This window comes from Porcisia hertigi, chromosome 13 (assembly GCF_017918235.1).
Source record: "Porcisia hertigi strain C119 chromosome 13, whole genome shotgun sequence".
Classification (NCBI taxonomy): domain Eukaryota; phylum Euglenozoa; class Kinetoplastea; order Trypanosomatida; family Trypanosomatidae; genus Porcisia; species Porcisia hertigi.
The window spans coordinates 259,738-279,211 of NC_090572.1; the positions used below are offsets into that span (position 1 = coordinate 259,738).

Sequence of the window (19,474 nt, forward strand, 5' to 3'; positions counted from 1 at the left end):
GAGGTGGTGGGTGGGTGGGTGAACCACTGGCTGCGTGCTGTCAGAGGAGCGATGAGCCCCCCCCTCTCTCTCTCTCTCTCCGCATCACCTCTGAAGAAATTTCCATTTGTTTTCAGGTCATGTTAGTCACCGCACACGTGGAGACTCCCCCCCCGTTCCTCCTCCCCCTCATCTTGTGAGGTTATTTGTTGGGCACGCCGGAGTGGTGGTGGAGCCCCGCGCTTAGCGACGACGTCGAAAAGAGGAGAGAGCCATTGCGAGCAAAACAACAAATATCGGTGACATTCACATCAGGAGCAGACATGGGGAAGGGTGTGGGTGGGTGGGGGTGTGGGGCGGGGGGGGGATACGGCTGCTGTAGCGGGAGCAGCACCACACACACACACACACACAGTGAGCGAAACAGAAGAAACGGGAGCGAGGGGTTTTCTAATCATCTTCAACAACAGCGTAGAGATCATCTTCCTCTCACCCCCTCTTCTTCTCTCCAAAGCTCGAACCGAGGCGGCGGAGCGGTGAACCATTCGCAACCACACGGAAGGAGGGGGACGCGGTTCTAACGGTTAAGGGGAGAAAAAAAAAGGGGGAAGTCAAGGGGAAAAGAGCACCGCATGTACACACACACACACAGACACACACGCAGAGATCAAATCATGGACACAAAAATGTACGCCAGCAAATATCAATTTGTTCAACTCTACCAGAAGCGTTACAGATCGTGTATGACCATAGCAGGCTTGCGTCTGGTTTTCTTGCTCTTCCGATTGCCCTTGAGCTCCTTGCTTGCATTGAGCAGCGCGGCGTGGCGGTCAACTGCCTCATGAGTTTCGGGCGTTGTGGCTACGTTGGGAACTGACTCCAACTTGGCCGACGTTTCTGATGCCGCTGTGTTGTCTGCAATCACGCGACACGATAATACAGTGGTGGGGGAAGCTGTCACGGTAGTTGCAGTGCCCTGAAAAGCGGGTGTGGGCATCTGTGGGGGAAGACATGTTGCGTCTGCTGCAACGGTCTTCTGCTTCCTCAGCTGACGCGCCTGCCGGCGTCGCAGCGCTACAGCAGGTTCCTCCAACTCACATAGGACATCACGCACGCCTTGCTGCTGGGCGTGCTCATTCAGCACGGCTGGTGCTACAGTGGCGAGGTGAGCGAACACCGTGTCCACAAACTTCCACTGTGAGTAGTGCACACGGTATGTCACTGCCCACGGCCGCGCCGTCCACGGCAAATACAGGCCATCCGTCTTTGAAGTGGATTCGGGGGCTGCAGCGTCCGTATCGGTCCCTGCAGACGGCCGTCTCGACCGCGGCGCTGACCCACCCGCGCTGCTGAAGAGGGTCAGGCGGAGGCTGGTGCGTCGAAGCATGTCTCACTTTGAACCCGCTAAAGACGAGGGGGAAATGAAGGGAGGGAGGGAGGTGGGGTGGGGTGGGGGTGGAGCACACACACACACACAACGCGTTTTATAGCAGCGTTGGTGATGGAGAGAAAAAAAAAAAGAGGTCGGTGTGCGTCTGTACCGTGACCCCGTGCCCCCCCTTCTCTCTCTCTTTCTCGAACGCACGCACACAGAGGAGAACAGACAAAAAAAAGACACACAAAAACACACTTTGCTGCACCTCCCAAATCACAACGTCTGTGCCGTTGTCTCGGGCAAAAGAACCGAACTAGTGTTTTTGTTCTGTGGCAGGGGATAAGAAATAGTTGTGTGTGTGTGTGTAATAAAAGGAGAGAGAAGAGACTCGTTGAAGATGATGGAGACGTGTAGCGAGGGGGGGTGGGGTGGGGTGGGGTGGGGGTCAACACACACACACAAAAACAAAAACGGGGAGAGAGTGAGGGTGGGGAGGAGGAGGGGGAGGAGGAGAAGAGGGGGAAGGAGGGGGGGGGTATCTAGTGAAGGTACAAAAGAAACAAAAAAAATGGAGAGGGCGTATGAGAAAAAAAAAGCAGTAAGACACACTACACGCCACACACAGACGAGGGAAAGGGAGGTGTCTGTGTGTGTATGTGTGTGTGTGAGCAGCGACAATATCCGAAGCTACAACAATGGAAACGCTACAGAGACTTAATGCGACAATCTTAGATAACGAAAACGAGCAGACAACGACTATGCTAGTGACTGTGTAAACAACAACAAAAGGGGAGACGTGCAGTGTGGTGTGGTGCGAGAAGAGAAAACATCAACAAAAAAATAAACTAGTGTATATACATATATATATATATATATGTGTGTGTGTGTGTATTCTTCTTCCTTGTACGCGCAGCTTGAAGAAACTGCTAGAGAATCACTGATAGGATACATGTGATCACCATGTGAAAAGAGTGGGCCATCAAGGAGGGGCGGGAACAAGAGAGGCGTGGGTGGGTAGGTGAGAGAGAATGACAGCACATCATTTATGAGCGTGAGAGAGCCCCCCCAACGAGAAGAGGACACCGGCATATATGCCTCGGAGGAGAGATGCTCTGTTTTCTTGTTTGTGAGCACTTAAATGGATGCGGGGCTGCAACGAATACGCCCATGTGCGCACCACCACCGAGATGGTGCCGTACTCCCCTCCCCTCCCCTCCCCCCATTCCCATTTTGTGTGCCCCAAATCGAGCGGGTCAAACGACACGTGAGAGGAGATCAAAAAAAAAGAACGTTTTTTTTTTGTGTGTGCGTGTGTGGGCGGGTGTGGGGCAAGCGAGAGGCCCCTAGAAGAAGCACATCCGCATTCGTTCATGCGTCTTGGCTGGATAAAACTCTAGTCAACGTCACACGTATATATATATATATATGTATACACACACACACACACACAACAACCGGACGGGGTCAGTTGGCGGGCCAACACAACGTTCCGACAAAAGTTGCAACGCACAACAAGATTGAGAATGGGGCGAGCAACGAAAAGAATAAGACAGGGGGCTCGACGTTTTGTAATGGAAGTGAGTCGAGTTACGCACGCACGCACGCCTGCACAAACGCACAAAAGAAAAGACAGACGTAGCTATACAGCTTTCCAGAGCCCACAACGACACAGATATTTGATGAAAGCGGGAGAGAGGGGTGGTGGTGGTGGTGGATCGTCATTGGCTTGCGTACGAAAGTCGGTACATCGCCTTTTCTCCTTCCACTCCCCCCTAAACCACGTCACTGCGCCATTGAGTCCAAATCTTCGCAGCTGTCCAGTGACAGCTGCAAGCCAAACAGCTCCAACGCTAACGTCTCGCTTAGTTTGATGAGGAAATGTCTAGGGTATGCGATGTCCAACTCATCCTCCAGGGTCGCGCCGGCCATTAACGCGATCCGGATGTCGAGCGAGTCAAGTGACGCCTTGCCACGGCCTCCTTTCCAGGCCTGGATGATGCCGTGTATCGACTTGCTCACCTCCTCCTCGAAATCGCGCAGGAACCGCGCCTCTGCAGAGGAGGGCCTCAACAAGCGCCGAGGAACCCTCACCAGCTGCACGGACGTGTCCATTCCCGGAGCTGCGATAGCGAAGGAGGAGATGTGTGTAACGCCAAAGCCGTTCTTCTTCGCTGGGATCCCCTCGCGAAGGATTACCGGAAGAGTGAAGGGGGAGGGGCCGAAGGTAGCTGACACTGGGGTCGCCCGCATCAGCGATAGCGGGTTGATTGGGACTTTCGCGATGCAGTTCAAAAGAGGCGAGGCGGGGTTGTTCACGGATGTACTGAACTTCTTGGTCTTGACCAAGTCGTTGCTTTCGGGACTACTGATGCGGCTTTCTGGCTTCGCGCTCTCCCGTCCTGGACTGCCCATCGATTTTGTGGAGGCCGCTGGTGAGCAGGACCGCCTTTGCCGCTGATGCGACTTTGACTGTGTCTGCCTGTTTTGCAAACCACCTGAGCTGGCGCCACTGCTGACCCCAGCGGTGGTCTTTTCTTGTTTCACAATGCTGCAGCAAAGGTGGTGCAGCTGCCGCAGTTGTTCAAAGCGGTGCAGCGCTGCTCTCTGCCTGCCAGAGAGCCCCTTGATATCCTTGCTGTCGTCCGCTACCTTGCGCGGCGGGGCGGCACTGCTCTCCCCTTCCCGCGCAGCAGGGGCGTTGTGACCAGCCAGTGCTGAGGTGGCGGGGGTAACAGCGGCAATATAATCCTGCCCGTCCACAACAACCAGCTGGGGCAGGGCTTCCCGCATCCGCTGGGCGGACGGGGAGTTCTTGGTGTAATGAAACACCTCCTTGAGCACAAAGAAGAGTCCCGCTCCCACCAAGTAGTCTTGGATGTCTGAGAGTTTGTGGATGCTCGGGAAACACTGATAGAGGAAGTTCTTCACAAAGTCGTAGTTGTCGCGGCTCTCCTGCTGCTGCTCTGGGTCATTCATGTCGTAGCTCGGGAGATAGATTTGACCCACAAAGGTCAAGTCCTTTGTCGCCTCACGTATCCACTCTCGTTCACTGCGCACCCCGTAGCAGTCAAGGATGATGCTGTTTCGGTCCTCCACGCGCTCCAGCCTCGCTTGCTGCTCCTCGCGCGTCGGCAGCTCCCGCTGCTTCGCGTCATCGAAGGGTGTGTGACTGAAGATCAGTTGCCAGGCGTATATGGCTGCCGCACAGAATACGCGAGACGTCAGGTTGTACGCCATGCCCCACTGCTCGAACGGACGGTGGAAGGGCTTGACGACGGGTTTGGCGTGATGCAGCTCGTTCGGGTCAACGATACTCTCATAGCGTGTCGACGTGGGGACAGGTAGGATTGTCCCTCGGGCGGGATCGATGCCGCCGTGCGTGCGCGTGGCCAAATTGAGCTTGCCATCGAGAGTCGATCGATCACCGCCCCTGTCCACGTTCTTGAGAGCGCCGCCGCCCTCGTCGCCGTCGTCGTCGCCGTCGCCCAAGTAACCTTTGCCGCTATCGGGGACGAGCACTTCGTATGTGCCGCAGACGTAGCGTCGCAGGCTGGCGAAGCGGATGTATAGCAGTCCGGTTTCAATCCAGCGTCGCTGTTGCGCCGTATTTGCGCCACCGCCGTGCTCGCTATCGCTTTCATTGTTGCTGGTGCCTGACCAGGGGAGTGTGCCGTCACGCCTCGTCTGCAACGATTCGCTCAGGCGCTGAACATGATGATTGCTGCCGGCCATGCCACTGTGGAGGTCATCCGCCGCCGGGGGCGCCTCGCTTTGTTCGCGTGCCTCGTTGCCGTTTGTCTGACAGTCCGCTGCGCTACCGCAGCTGTTGTCGAGGTATGCCATGGGTGCATTCGCAGGGTAGCGCAGCGCCACGGTGCATGTCGTGTACAGAAGCGACGGCGGTGCGCTCAGCAGCCGGTGGATCGCCGAGACGGTGAAGCTGCTGCTCTCCGCCTGGTAGTCTTGAATGTCAAAGGTGGAGATACCGCTGGTGGCTAAAGGTAGCGCCGAAACACTCGCGGGTATCGCCGAAGCACCATCTTTCGCGACGCTGCCCAGGGACGGAGATGATAACGGAGCTCGCGCCGTGCTCGAGGTGAGGGCTGCCGCGGATGCCAAGGCCCCCCTTCGATGCTCTTTTGACCGCTGGAAGCGCTCACGTGACGTGGCTGTGGCTGCTGCTGCTGTTGTCGTCGTCGTCGTCTCCGCGGTTGTCTTGTCTTTTTTTCCAGCTGCGGTGCGACGCGTTTTGGCCATGTTTTCATCTACATCTGCTACCGCTTTGACGGGCTCTACGGGGGCGTCTGCCTGTTGGCGCTGCTGCTGCTGCCTTCGTCCTTCAATACGTCGTCGTAGTCGCCAGCGACACACCCACAGCCACACAAAGGCGTTGCGCCGTGCCGCGAGCACTTTTTGCCGCTGCTCCGCGTTTTTCGTTCGGTGCGAGTTGCGCTGTTCCACAACGGCGTGGCGGAAGCAGCGCACCGAAACCCACCACACGGCGATCCGACGCGCCGCTGCCGCCACGGAGCCGGTGGGCAGCACGGGGTGGTGCTGCGCTGTGGAGAGGGGTGGCGGCAGTGCTGTTGCACTGGGCTGCGTGCTCACCGCGCTGGGTGCGCCACCGTCGCTTGGGGCAGAGGGGGCCAGGTCTTCTGTGTTCAGCCGCTGCAACGCGCCTTGAAGGCTTGAAAGGCTCGCAGCGCTTTCCGGAACGCACGGATGGTGGGTAGTACTCATCTCACTGCACAGCACGTCATCATCGTTGTCATCCTCTTCCTGCCCCTCAACGATGAAGTAACTGCCGTTAGCACGTCCGTTGAACGCATGAGAGGTGCCAGGGGGCGACGGGGACAAGGAAAGAAATCTGTCTCGGTTATCTAAGCTCCACTTCCGTGTGCCGCTGGGCATGCCAGCGGCTGGCGTCGCTGCTGCCGTCGGCGCCGACGTTGGCGGCGGCGTTGTGGCACCATTTTCTTCACTCACGGGAGCGTGGCCAAGGCGTCTGCATATCACTGGCGACGATATAGATTGACGCGGCGACAAGGATGGTGGCTCTTTCGAAGCGGCGCTCGCGGCACCATCTCGATGGGCGGCGAGGATTTTCAACTCCGTCCAGAGAACCCAAGCCTTGACAAGCTTGTGTAGTTGCCGGAGCTGCATCGACATGGTGGACCCACTCTTGCAAGATTTGCTGCCGCCAGCAGCTGCCGTTGTCGCTGGTGCCTTTTGCGACGTGGATAGTGCTGGGCGAGACTGATAGCTGCCGCCACCACCACCACCACCACCACCGCCGCCGCCGCCGGCGCGACCTGATTTGACGACACCGGCATTCGCGATTTGCTTGCTGCCGCTCGAATTTGCTGTGCCAGCGACGCCGCCACCACCACCACCACCCCCACCACCAGCATGGGTGCCCTTCACTTTTGAGGACAGATCCGTTGTGATCCATTTGGGGGTGGGGCTTTGTTGACTGCATGTGGAGCCGTTATCTGTGGACAGTCGAAGCAAGTGCGCTGCGTTGCCCACCGCTGCTGCGCCAGGCTGCACACAGTGCAGAAGGTACGACTCCACAGAGGCGTATGCGTTGTCCGAGGCCTCTCCCGTGCTGCGCGCGCTCACTGAGCACGTGTGCGTCTCTACGCCCAGAGCGCCGTTCCCCACCTCGTCTTCCTCTATGGTCATGCTAAAGGTGAAGAGGGGTGCGTAGGGTGCGGCCACCCCGTTCACGCGCGGGGAGCTGCTCGTCGAGGAGCGGCCCGTAGTGTTCCCACCGCTACTGCTTCTGCGTTTCGAGGCCTTGAGTTTCTTTCTCACGGCATTTTTTGAAGACACGGGAAGGGGTGATGGATTGGAGGTTCTGGGAAGGGCATCAAGGGCCTGACTCATGACAGTGGCGTTCGCCGCGTCCTCCACTGCAGCTGCGCTGTCGGCGCTCTGCACCGTCATGGCAATGACGAGGTCGTCCAGATACTTCGGTAGCACAAAGAACGGCGTGCTCAGCATGTCCGGTGCCTCAAGCCGCACCACCGGCGTCGCTGCAGCACCACCAGCACCGTACTCCCTCGGTCGCGGTGTGTTGGCAGCTTCCAGGGTCGTCGCTGGGGAACCGAGGGCAGCACGGACAGCACTGCACAGCTCACCGAGCTGCACCGCGACTTCTCGCTTTTGTGCCTGCACGAACTCCACAAAGCGAGAGGAGGCAGGAGCGTCCGTCACAATGGGGGCGCTGCAGACTGCTGCAGCCATCGCTGTGGCTGATGAACCCACGGTGATGGTCTGTCCTTGAATTGTTCGCGTGTCTCCAGGACTCGTCCGGTCAAGCGGCCACGGAATGGATTGGTCCGCGTTGACGCCGTTCGGAGCCAGCGCGTTCGCCAGGGTCAGCTGAGGCATCACTGGAGGGCCGTTGCTGTTGCAGGCATCAGTGGAGATGCGTGCTGACAACGGGATGATGCTTGTCTCCATGTCGATGGGCGGCGTCGACAGCGGCGACGCGAGCTGCACTGCCGTTGACTCGCGTGCGAAAGGGCCGCTCGCGCTCTCATTCGGTCTGACGAGGGGGCAAGCCGTGGCGTCAATGAGAGTGCCGAGCTCCGTTGGCAGCGGTTGTGAGTGGGGGGGTGGGCTGTCTTGATCGACACACTTGACCGATGACCCTGATCCGCTCGGTGGTGCTTGAGCGAGAGCAGCACTGTCGCTCAGCGTGCTCAGGAGTGTGACAACTGCGCCCTGCAATGTTTGAATAGCATCTGAGAGGGCGGCGGCTTTGGCTGCCGCTGCCGCTGCCACCGAGAGGCGTTTGCCTGTGTGTCCCGTCGTCACGGTTGCCATCGTATTAGACAGCGATGACGCTGTGCTGGGACGTGAGACGCTCGTCTTGCGCGGCGTGTTGTTCAAACTTGAGGCGGTGGTGTTGGGCATGACGCCGCCCTTGCCGCTGCCAAGCCCACGATTGCTGTGTCCACCGTGGTGGTGTCCCTGCATGGACACCACGGAGCGTTGACACGCGCCCTCTACGCTACTTTTTTCTTCAGTTGCGAGTGCGTTAGGCTCTGCGGCAGAGGCCGTGAACGTGGCGCCGGCAACCCGCACAAACGACTGCATCGCCATCGTCACGGCTGCGCGCTGCTCTTTGAGCGCTTTGATACTGTCGGCGAAGGGCTGCAGGTGCTCGACGCAGTATTTGGACATGCGCTGCGCGTACACACCCATCGTGATCGTCTCGATCCCCACCAACGATGGGGCCATCGTCGCAGAGCTTCCTCCGTATATGCAATGTGCGTGGTCGACCCCGGTGCTAGTGTGCTTGTGCTGTTGCAACTGAAGCTTCTGAGTCGAAGAGCGGAAGAGGCTCGGGCGGTTGACCGGGGCGATACGACCAGCGCTGCCGCTTCGCTTTGGCGTGCTGAGCTGCAAGTTCGAGCTCGATGCGCCGTGCCGCACACCTGGCGTTCTTGCCCGCTTCGACACGGACATCCCCGAATTTGTCGAACTGGCAGGAAGCGATGGCAACACTATCGCGGATGCGAGGCGCGGCCGTGCCGCACCACGTGGCGTACGTTGCTGCTGCTGCTGCGGCGGCGGCGGCAGGTGTCCTTTCACATCGCAGCTGCCATCGGGAAAGCTCGGCACTCTCTGGGGGTTGGTGATGAGCTCCTTCGCGTCTGGGGCGCTGCTTAGCGTCACGAAGTCCGCCAGCATGTCTTGATGGTGTTTTTCTCCCGTTGTTACAGACAGCGCGGCGACCCAGTGCATGTTCGGCTCATCGCCCACTTCTGCGCAGAGTTGGGTGTACGCGGCGATCAGCTTTGCGTAGTCCTGTCGCGGAGACGAGATGCCGCACTCCTTCATGCGACTGGAGCTAGATCTGTGATGCACCAGAGTGGGCACGCGCGCCTGCAAACCTTGCCGGCGCCCCGACGGAGGCTTCGCGCTCGCTGCTGCTGCTGCACCGGTCTCCACGCTGTACGCGCCACTGCGGCCGCTACGGTTTTTTGAGTTGTTGATACTGTCTTTGTCACCCGAGAAGATAGGAGAGCCGCGCTCCAGGCTGAGGTTGAGCGGCGACGACACACCCGAGGAGGACTGCCCGGAGAGTAGCCGCTTTGGCCACTGGGGGTAGGCACCAGGCAGATGGCTGACACGCATGCTGGGCTGTGCCGGGGAGGACTGAGAGAAGGACGGTCCGCTGACAGCAGCGCTGTTCGAGCCACCGGCTGGAGTTACTGGCGCAGCTCCCAGTCGCGCCTTACGCGATCGTGGTGGGCGTGACGGTGCCGGTGATGGATCGGCGCGGCGCCGGTGGCCTGCCGCCGGTGCCCCGCCGGTAGAAATGCGTGAGTGAGTGCCTGGTTGCAAGGCGTCGCGCGTCAGGCCAGTGCCCACTTGATTGACTGCACCGCCACCGCTTGCGGTTGCCCCTACCGAAGCGGCTGCTGAGCCGCGCTGCCGCGTGAGTGGCGCTTTGAGGGCGTTGGTGCTACTGTGTGTGGCGTCTAGCGCGTCATGCGCGGGGGACACCGAGAAAACGTGCCCCGGCATTGTCGTTGTGAGAGTACCGTGGATGAGGGTCTCCCCCCCTGCGGAGGTGTGCCGCCGCGCGACGGAGCGAGGTCGTCGCCGAATATGGGTGCCGGAGGGTAGGCGGTTGCGCGTGTGAGCCTTGGGCGCCGGCAATGGCCCAACGTCGCGCCGAGAGAGCGTGGCAGCGATGGCTTTCGTTGTATCTGCGCCGTCCTGGGAGGCGGGAGGGCGGCTGCCGCTCCTGTTGGTGCGTCGGTGATTGTGGCTCTCGACATTGGCTCCTTCCGTCTCGACGCCTCTCCACAGTGAGCGGGCAGCGGCGGCGTCGTCCACGCCAACGATTCGATTCCGTCTGGGCTGTGGGGAGCCCACAAACGCCGGGCTCATGACTTCACTGAGACTGTCGCACGACTCGCTCACGCCAACACCATTTTCTTTCTCGGCGCCGAGGTGTGAGACGGTGGCGGGGTTTTTTTTTTTCACTGAGAGCGGCGGCGATGGTACTTCGGCACCAGCGACTAAAGATGGCGCGACAGACGTGGATGCGCCATCCGTGATGTGTGACGGTGACACAGAGCGCACCGATTTGGTGCATCGGGCGTTGTCGGTGTCACTTGCGGCGGCGGCTGTGCGGTGCAGTGAGGTTGTCTTTGCACCACTTCCCGGGCTTTTTGGAGCTCCGGCGGAGAAGCAGGACGGCTCTCGCCACTTGCCCAACCCGCTCGGGTTCCCCCTGCCTTCTTCACCAGACAACGACAGCAGCTCTTGTTTATACACGTGGTTAATCGAACTTTTCGCAGTCACAGGCGGTGTACTGTTGGTAAGGGTGGAGGGGCTGGCCGCTTCGTCCAGGGGCCTCTGGTTGGAGCCGTGTGAGCAATTCTTCACGTCTTCACCACAGCCACCGTTCATTTCTGGGACGCGGGAGAGAAAGGCGGAGGCCTCCTTATGACCAACAGTGCCGGGGTCTCCTCTTCGGTTGCTCCCCACCGATCGATTTGGCTTCGGCTCGTTGGGGTTGTGCGCCACCAAGGAGGCTGCAGCCTTGCTACGCTCCATTGCGTGTAGTAGTAACAGCAGGAGAGAGGGGGAGGGAGGGGAAGGGGTGAGCGGGACTAAGGGGCTCACCAGCACAACCAAAAAAAAAACAAAACAAGCAGTAAAAACAAAAAAAAATTGCACACCCCTCACCCCCTTTTTTAAAATTCTCTTTCGGGGACGACAACGACGACAGCAACAAAAGAAGAGGGAAGAAGAAAAAAAAAACGGGAGAGCAGCTGCGGCTGCGCTTTCTGATGCCAGGCAACAATGAATATAAACACACCACACAGACAGACAAAATCACACAGATAAAAGATGCTAAAGATCTCGTGTGTGTATATATATAAAAAAAATATATATGTGTGTGTGTGTGCGCTTCAACGCTCTAAAACTTTACTGACGTTGTCTGCTCACGCCACGCACTTCACCACCACCACGGCCACCTTCGTTTTACTCTTTTTTTTTGTACTGCTCCACTCTTACAGAGTCGGGAGGAAGGAAGGGAGGGAGGGAGGGAGGGAACACAACAGCGAAAGCAACGGACAGGAAACTTCAAATCGCCACACCACCAACAATGATAAAGTGGGGTACACGATGACCGCCGCCCTCACAAGAGCGACAAAAAATGAAATCCTCCAGCAACACACACCACACACACTCACAGCCACAGGCAATTTTTTTTTTACTCAGTATTGAAAAACAACTTCACCCACCGCTATGCGTGCAAAAGCAAAAAAAAATAAATGATGATGATGATGTGCGTATTTTCCCTTGACGATATGAATCACTTTGTTTGGAGATTTTAGTACGACTGAACACTAGTCTGACAGTCTCTGATGGATTGGGGGGGGGGGAAGGCGGTGGTGGTGGTGGTGGACGTCTTCGTTTTTGAAAGGATTTGTAATGAGCGCGAGGTAAAATGCCCGTGTGTGCGTGTGTGTATGTATGCGTGCCAGACTTTCAGTGCGCTCCAGTTTGGATTTGCACTTGCAGTCTGCTCTCCTTTCTCTTCGATATGTCTTATACACCTTTCGTTTTTTTTTCCCTTCCTCCTCTCTGAAAATCTGTAATGTGTGAGTTGTGTGCGTGTCTCTGAAGAGAAATCAGTGCACAAAGAAGCGCGCGTTCGCACACGCAGGGAGACACACGTGGAGAGGGAAACACCTTTAATATGCAAGAGCAAACATATATATATATATATATATATTTGTCTATTGGTCTCGCTCGTGCTTGGGAGTCAGCGGAGGGAAGGGGGGCGGGGTCATGCGAGTACTACTTCACTAGCGTCGTTGTATATGCAAACGATCACGCGCCATTTGTATATATATGTGTGTGCGTGTGGATACATAGGGGAAGGGAGGGGAGAGGAGGGGGGGGGATGGAGGGATAGTAGGAGAGAGCAATCATCGTTGTTGTTGGAGGAGAGTCAGGAAGCAACACAGGCATATATTTGAGATCTAATGAGCTCGTTTGACGCAAGCGCACCGCGAGGGCAATACGTACGTCCTATGACGTTCTTTCCCTCCTTCGAGGAAAAAAACGGAAGAGGGTTCCCCACTCACAGTACGACTCTTTGCCTGCATTTCGAAGTAAACACCAGAGAGAACGCCACGACCACTACCACCAGAAACACACACACACAGACACACGACACGACACAGTCATGGCGCGCGCCTTCGCCTCAATCACAGTCGTCCGCTTGGGCGTACCCTCCCCCCTCCCCCCTTTGAGACCGAGAGAGAGAGGGGGGGGAGAGAGAGAGAGAATAGTGTCGAACTCTTATCCACATCGGCCATTAATTCGTGTTGATGTGCCGCACCTGCTGCGACATTTACGGCACATATGTGGGCTGCTTGGAGGTGCGGTGGTTGATGAAGGCGTCGCGAAGCGCGTTCAGTGACTCTTTCTGCTCATCGGACAAGAGCCGCTTCTCCTTCTCAGTCATCTCTCGTGCTGTCACACCCGAGGCGAGCTGCAACACGTATTCGTACCACGAAGCGTAAAAGGTGGTCGCCGCCACCGCGTCGGCATCCATGTGGCGCGCGAACTCGCTCTGGACAAAGCGGTTGCCGAATTCTTGTTGCTCTGGCGTGAGGAGGTAGCGAAGAAGATAGTCGTCCATGTCTTCGACTAGATCGCTGTCGGCCGCAGCGTTGGGTGACGCCGCTGTGGATTTCGAGCTCGCGTGCACCCCGGTTACAGCAGATAGGGCTGCCTCGGGCCCTTGCCCACGTGCCATGCGTAGTGACACCGCCACGGTTTTGTTGTGCAGGCGTATAATGGTGCGGTAGAGGCGCACAAAAGCCAAGCGCCACTCAGGGGACGCGTACAACCAATCCTGCATCTGCGTTGGGTGCGGAAGACCAGCGAGGGAGAGGCGAAGGTACAGGTTGGTGCTGAGGTCGACGTTGTTCATGATAGTTGCCGACGCGGCAGTCGTCGCGCTGTTGGATGTCCCCGCCGCTCTATTCACCGACTCGCGTCGTAATCGAGCTTTGGCGGTGGCGCTAAAGGGGCCGTAACCTATTGATCGTGTCACTGTCTCCACGTCATCGCCTCTCCCACCATTGCTCGCTGCGCTTGATGCGTGTCGCAGCGCTGTTGCCGCGAAAAGGCCGATACAACGCCCAGCGGACGCAGAACGGCGTACGAGAGCCCAACGTGCAGGATGCATGGTCCGCGTATCTGTGTACACGGGAGGAGGAGGAGGAGAGAGGGAGGGGTGGTGGTGGGGAGCCTGAGATGCCAAGCAAAGTGTGTGTGTGTGTGTGCGTATGTGTATATATCCCCGTATGACCTCCGTGGAAAAGGAAGAGACTTGAATCGTGAGCAGAACAAGGGAGAAAAAAAAGTGAGTGAGTGAATGAGTGAGGGGTGGGGGTGAGGGGGGGTGGGGTGAGAGGGGGAGAAACAAAAGAGTGCGAAAACAGACAGGGGAATCGGATTGCCAGAGTTGTAATGGCTGCATGGAGGGTTCACATCTGATCCACACACACACGCACAGTGCGCCAGACGATGGTTACCCCCCTCCCCCTCCCCCTCCCCCTCCTTCATTGCTCCATTTCGCAAGGACAAAAAGAGAGATTCACTGCATTGCTAAACGGTTTCAATATAATTCGTATGTAGTGCACATACGCAAAACATATATACACATATGTGTGTGTACATATATATATATATGTATTCGCTCACTATCCATCACACGATACACACACATACACACACACGCTGCTGTCGTTATTGTACATCTTTCCAAAATAATTCATCTTTCACGACATTTGTTTGTGCTGCCGCCGCTGTAGGGTGATGAGGGTGCAGGGGAAGGGGGGTGCAGGGGAAGGGGGAGGTGATGATTACCACCATCAGCCGTCTGGCCTACCTCCTGACGGGTCCCCCCCCCCCCCCCGATTCTCTCTCGACACATACTCGCTCTCTCCCCTCCACTTTCTTTCAATGTATATTGTTCACGAGCTCACCACACCAGCGCCCCCGTTGTGGCCCAAGGAGTGCATGTTCAACATATTTGAGAAGCTGGCCCTGGAAGTTGGGTTCCATTGGCCGTGCATCATTTTGGCCAGTGGTTTGTCGACACCAACGGCAGTGCCACTCAGGAGTGGCAGTCGGTTGCGCTGCAGCTTCGGCACCGGGTAGCCCCACATGATGTCAATCTCTTTTTCTTGCCACAGGCGATACGCGCTCTTTGCATTCTCGGAACGCTCTCGTTGCAGCTTCAAGCGCGCTTGGAGGAGTTCCGCCCGCTCCTGGGCGAGGGTGTTGATGCGATTCGCTACGGGCAGCGCGGATTGCCGCGGGTTCAGGCCACCCTCGACGAGAGCCGAGACGGAGCGGTCCGTATAAACGCGCTGCAGATGCGCGTTCCAAAGGAGCCGTACGTGGAGCCGTGCGATTCGCTTGCTCAGCTGCATGTCCGTGTCGTACGCATGGCGAGCGGCGAAGATCACGTCTGTGTGGCTCAGCGGGTTCAGAGACAGTGCGCCACAGAGGTAGCGTAGAGGCTGTCCGGTCATCGGACGCGTGCTCTCAGGCAAAACTATTTGGCGTTCAATGTAGCAGTGCAGTGTGCTGTACAGCTTACTGAATACATTGAGGGAGTCACGAAGTCGAACCACCTCGCCAGCACCGTAGCGAATGTGGATGATGTGGGCAAGGGGGTCGGTGGTGTTGCGTAGTTTCAAAGGCCATGGATGATAGCCGCAGCGATACTCGCTCGTGAGCATCGGCATGAGCAGTGCGCCGGCCGACTCGATCATCTCTCGCATAGCGTTCACCGTACCGGCGAGGGTCACGTTCTCGCTAAGCGTCTTTTCAACGAGAGAGGCGCGACGAAGAAGACTTCCCGTCGTGTTGTGTATTATCGCCTTTAAGAAGTGAAGCTGCTCCGTCACGTGCATGCGCAACCGACGCAGCTCCGTGCGAAAAGTGGAGATGTGATCCTTCAGGAAAGTGTGGATCTGCGTTGTGTCCGTCAGCGCACGCAGTCGGTTCACCTCGTCCTGATGCTTCGCGAGGAGGTATTGGTGCTCAGCGTTGAGCATGAGTGTGTGCTTCTTCAGCGCGTGCTGCTTCTTGTCGAACTCGCTGCGTAGGGCGTTCATTTGGTGCTTTGCATCCTTGTGAAAAGCGCTCTTGACAATGTCAACGTCGCCGTTCCCGCTGCGCGCCGCCAACAGCGTGTTCTGGGGCAGAACCACGTCTTCTTCGACGGCCAGTAGCACCAGGTCGAGCAGACTCTGTATTGCCTGCACGTCGTTCAGAGGTTGTCCATCCGCCGCTGCTCCTGAAGCATAGTGGCTAGTGGTCACCGCGGGGGGGGAGGTGGCGACAACAGAGAGGGCTGCTGTCGGTGAAAGAGTTGGGAGGTTCGTCCCTGAGGGCGGGTTGCCGCTGTGTGTGTGCTGCTGCGTTGTTCCTGATCGTCCACTGATATCACCACCGTTGCCGCCGTAAAGGCTCTCGAAGCCTCCACTAAAGCTCATACGATGTACTGGATGTTGCTGCGCATGGGTGCGGTGCCTGTGCCCATGCCCACCCCAAGACATTGACGGCGTCGGGGCTTGTGCGACGCTCACCCCACTGTGCTTGTGCGCGCGCGTGGTGCCGCCAATGGTCGCGTAGGAGGTGTCGCGAAGATCGGTTGCAGCAGAGGACACCGCCACCCCGCGGTGTGATTGGTGCTGCTGTTGAAGCAGGTTCATTCGCCCTGATACCGTGCGCAACTGGGAGCGGAGCATGGTGCACTCCCGCACGAGCGTCTCTCGCAAGTACTGCAACACATGCTTCCTCTGATTGGTGTACTGGGCCTCCTCGCACAGCTGAGTAGCCAGCGAGCTGCGGTGCACCTGGGCGTCTGCCAGTTCTACTCCCAGCCGCTCCAGCCGCTCCTGCAGCGCTGCGTACTCTGCTTTCGGCACCAATGTTAGACTGTTGTCGTCGGTCATGGTACCAACGCTCACCAGGCACGTCGCGCGGTGCGCTGCCGACAACGCCAAGGGTGAGCTTGCCGGTGATGCCTCGACGCGGCCGCTATGGCCGCTGGCCGCATCTGCCGTCAGGGCGAATGAGTCCTGCGTCGCGGAGGGATTGCCAGTGTATCCCGAGTCTCGAAAATCGAGAGAGCTACCACCTGTCATGTGATCCCGCAGTACTTGGTGCGAGGGTGAGTGGGACAGGATGCTGCTGCCGAAGGCTGCGGTCCTGCTCTGCTGAGCTTCACCGTTAAGCCGGGAGGACTTTCCGTAGCCAGACGGCAGCTGCACACCGCCGAGTTCATCCGCGCCACCCGCGAAAGTGCCATGCGCCGCAGCACCCTGTGGGTTAAAGCCTTTGGACACGTTGGCGATGATAGGCAGCGACACCCCAGCAGTCGAAGTAGGTTCCGCATGTGAAGAGGGCCCTGGCTTGCTATGTGCGGGGGTTTCCACTAGTAATTGCCCGCGTATCGCGCCCGTGGACGAGTCCTCCACGTAACCGGCGCGGGGCAGAAACACCGGCCTCTTGCGGAGAGTCTTGTACACCTGCATGACATCCTTGCCTGCCCCTGCCCCTGCCCCTGCCCCTGCCGGGCCTTGGCTTTCCCTGTACTGGGAATAGAGTGGAATCTCCTTTAGCAGGCGTTCGAGCAACGCGCGAGACTCGAAGGTGTAGACGATGCAGTCCTTCAAAGAGCCGCCCCCCGCGAGTGACATCTTCTTGAGTAAGGTGTCCAGTACATGGCAAATGACGAGCTGCAGCGGACGAGGGCACGGCTGCGCTGCGATGTCGCGCTCTAGCTCGTCGTCACCAGCAGCAACAGCTGCGCGTTCCCTGGTGCCTGTGGTGCAGCTTACGTCCGAGACCTCTGATGGGAGAGTATTGCCTAGGGCGCTAGCGTACTGTCGGCCTGCGTCGGCCCGTTTAAACTGAACCAGCCGCGATGCACTTCTCACACCGCCTCCACCATCGGGGAGTGCCGTGATGGTGCTGCCGACCAGTAGCCTCGGCGGGTCGTGCTTAGCTGTCTTCGTGGATGCCATGCTCCCATGAGGGCCAGTAGAGACGCTCCGGTTTTGTTGACTGGAGGTGTCGGTCTCACTATCGTCTGAGGCTCCACGGTTAGCTAAAGAAGGGGAAACAGTAGAGCCTGCCTGGAGGGTTGGCGAGGTGCGGAGGGGTTGCTTTGTATTCTGCTGCTGCTGCTGCCGCTCCATCTCGCTTGCCTGAAGCTGCTGCTCCTCTTGCTCACACGCTAGCTGCAGGTCCACGCCATACTGCTCCGCCAGAGAAGTGCGAGATATCTCAGCGTAGTTCATCTGACGCTGCAGCCGACGCATAATGCGGCTGTACACAGCCTGCAGGTTTGCGTGCACTGGCTCGCCGCTGACAGTGAGGGGCACAGGATTACTCTGTTGGCCTACCCCGAAGCGGTTGCCCAGGGGGACATTCGGCACCTGTTGGTTGTTCTGCTGCCCACCGTAAGGGTTGTTGCTACACGCGGCGTGAAAGCTGGCATTGTAGGGGGCCGACGAGCCGGGGGGTGCCACGTTGCGTTGGTGCAGACTGCGCGGAGTCCGCTCCGGCAGCGAGACGGTGGCGTGAGGCGTGTTCATGTTATTCACGTATACTCCTGGGGCGGCATTGCTGTCAAGGTCATTGCCCTCGGCGAAGGTGGTGGGCATGGGAAAAGAGAGGAGGAGGGGGGTGGGGTGGGGTGGGGGGAGAGAAACGGTGGGATGCGAGAAGGGGAGAGAGACTCGCGAGCCTGGGACACCCCTCCACACACAGAACCAGACACCGTTGGCTCAGAGACGAGATGATTCAAGTGTGTGTGTGTGTGTGTGTGTTCGTGGTGAGTGGTGGGGGAGATATATAACCGCTGACAGAGGACCTCTGCGTTTGGTGTGGTGGTGGTGGTGGGGAGTATGTAACAAATGAGGGATGAAAAAGTCGGGGAAAGGGGGGAGTCATAAAGGGGGGGGGAGAGGAAAAAAAAAGGACGGCGTGAAAAGGATGACCCCCCATCCGATACGACGGACCCTCTTCCCTCTCTCCAGTCATTGGGCATTGGCGCTGGATACACTACACCGCACCGGTCTTCATAGAGCGTCGTGTGACGTGGCACCAATGATAGCAGGAGAGAGAGAGAGAGAGGGGGGGGGGGGAGGACGAAGCATACACACACCTAGCAGACGTTTTGTTTGTTTGCGTTTGCCGCGATGGGGAAGGGGTGGTGGTGGTGGTGGTGAGTGAGTGATAGGGGAGTGGGGGGGAGGGGGTGGGTGGGGCTTTCCATATGCATAGGAGTTCCCCGGTGGCCAGTCAAAGGGGGGAGCCACAGAGATGGGCGGCGGGTCACAACCGACACCAGAGTCCAAGACGAGGGCCTACGCGACGGCAGGGAAAGCGAAGTGAACCACACACACACACAACATGCGGATGCGTGGGCCTGCATCATTACGAGGATGTTGCAGGATCGCCTGCGGGAGGGGAGCACCCATCGAAGAAATCTCATACGGAAGGCTCGGTGGCTGTAGTAACAGGGGAAGCTGCCCTACTTGTCGCTGCCTCGCTAACAGGACCACCCCGAGATTCACGAGCGCTCTCGTGAGGAGTAGGACATGGAGCTGAGGCTATTCGCAACTGCCTCTTCTGTGCCATCGACTTCTCCGACAGCGCTCATCTCCGGTGCGGGCAGCAGGGCAGGGGGTGAAAGGGTCGGCGGCATTAGCGGTGGGGCGGATGCGAGTGAGGTGGTGCTGTCGTGCGTCGCGTCTGTCGGGAAGAGTGCCATCGCGAGAGCCATTCGCCGTGGCACCACACTCTCAGAAAAAGGCGTTAGCTGGACGATCTCTTCGGCGTCGTCGAGGTAAACCCCATCTGCGCTTGCCCCTGGTGGCGATGGTGAATCGCGGGGAGCCGGTATCAGGGGGGTTCGATCACCTCTAGTTGCTGTCGGTCCAGTGGCTATTACCGTCAAGCCTGATGGGGCACATTGCTCCAGGCTCTCTGACACGACATAAGTTGCCGATGAGCCACTGATGTCCCGTTCAGTTTTTC

At 58.2% G+C, this 19,474-nt stretch overlaps 4 protein-coding genes across 4 annotated transcripts; all 4 read right to left on the bottom strand.

Moving 5' to 3' along the window:
• Nucleotides 1–709: 709 nt before the first annotated feature.
• Nucleotides 710–1,366, bottom strand: JKF63_06269 (uncharacterized protein; the record flags this gene model as incomplete). Its single annotated transcript, XM_067902219.1, has 1 exon — nt 710–1,366. One exon carries the CDS (start codon nt 1,364–1,366, stop codon nt 710–712), a length of 657 nt encoding a protein of 218 aa, XP_067758716.1.
• A 1,770-nt stretch (nt 1,367–3,136) lies between these two features.
• On the bottom strand, nt 3,137–9,898 carry JKF63_06270 (uncharacterized protein; the record flags this gene model as incomplete). The annotated part of the gene is made up of 1 exon (XM_067902220.1): nt 3,137–9,898. The coding sequence occupies one exon, from the start codon at nt 9,896–9,898 to the stop codon at nt 3,137–3,139; it is 6,762 nt and encodes a 2,253-aa protein (XP_067758717.1).
• A 2,854-nt stretch (nt 9,899–12,752) lies between these two features.
• Nucleotides 12,753–13,595, bottom strand: JKF63_06271 (uncharacterized protein; the record flags this gene model as incomplete). The annotated part of the gene is made up of 1 exon (XM_067902221.1): nt 12,753–13,595. One exon carries the CDS (start codon nt 13,593–13,595, stop codon nt 12,753–12,755), a length of 843 nt encoding a protein of 280 aa, XP_067758718.1.
• Nucleotides 13,596–14,385: 790 nt separating this feature from the next.
• On the bottom strand, nt 14,386–18,096 carry JKF63_06272 (uncharacterized protein; the record flags this gene model as incomplete). Its single annotated transcript, XM_067902222.1, has 1 exon — nt 14,386–18,096. One exon carries the CDS (start codon nt 18,094–18,096, stop codon nt 14,386–14,388), a length of 3,711 nt encoding a protein of 1,236 aa, XP_067758719.1.
• Between the last annotated feature and the right edge of the window lie 1,378 nt (nt 18,097–19,474).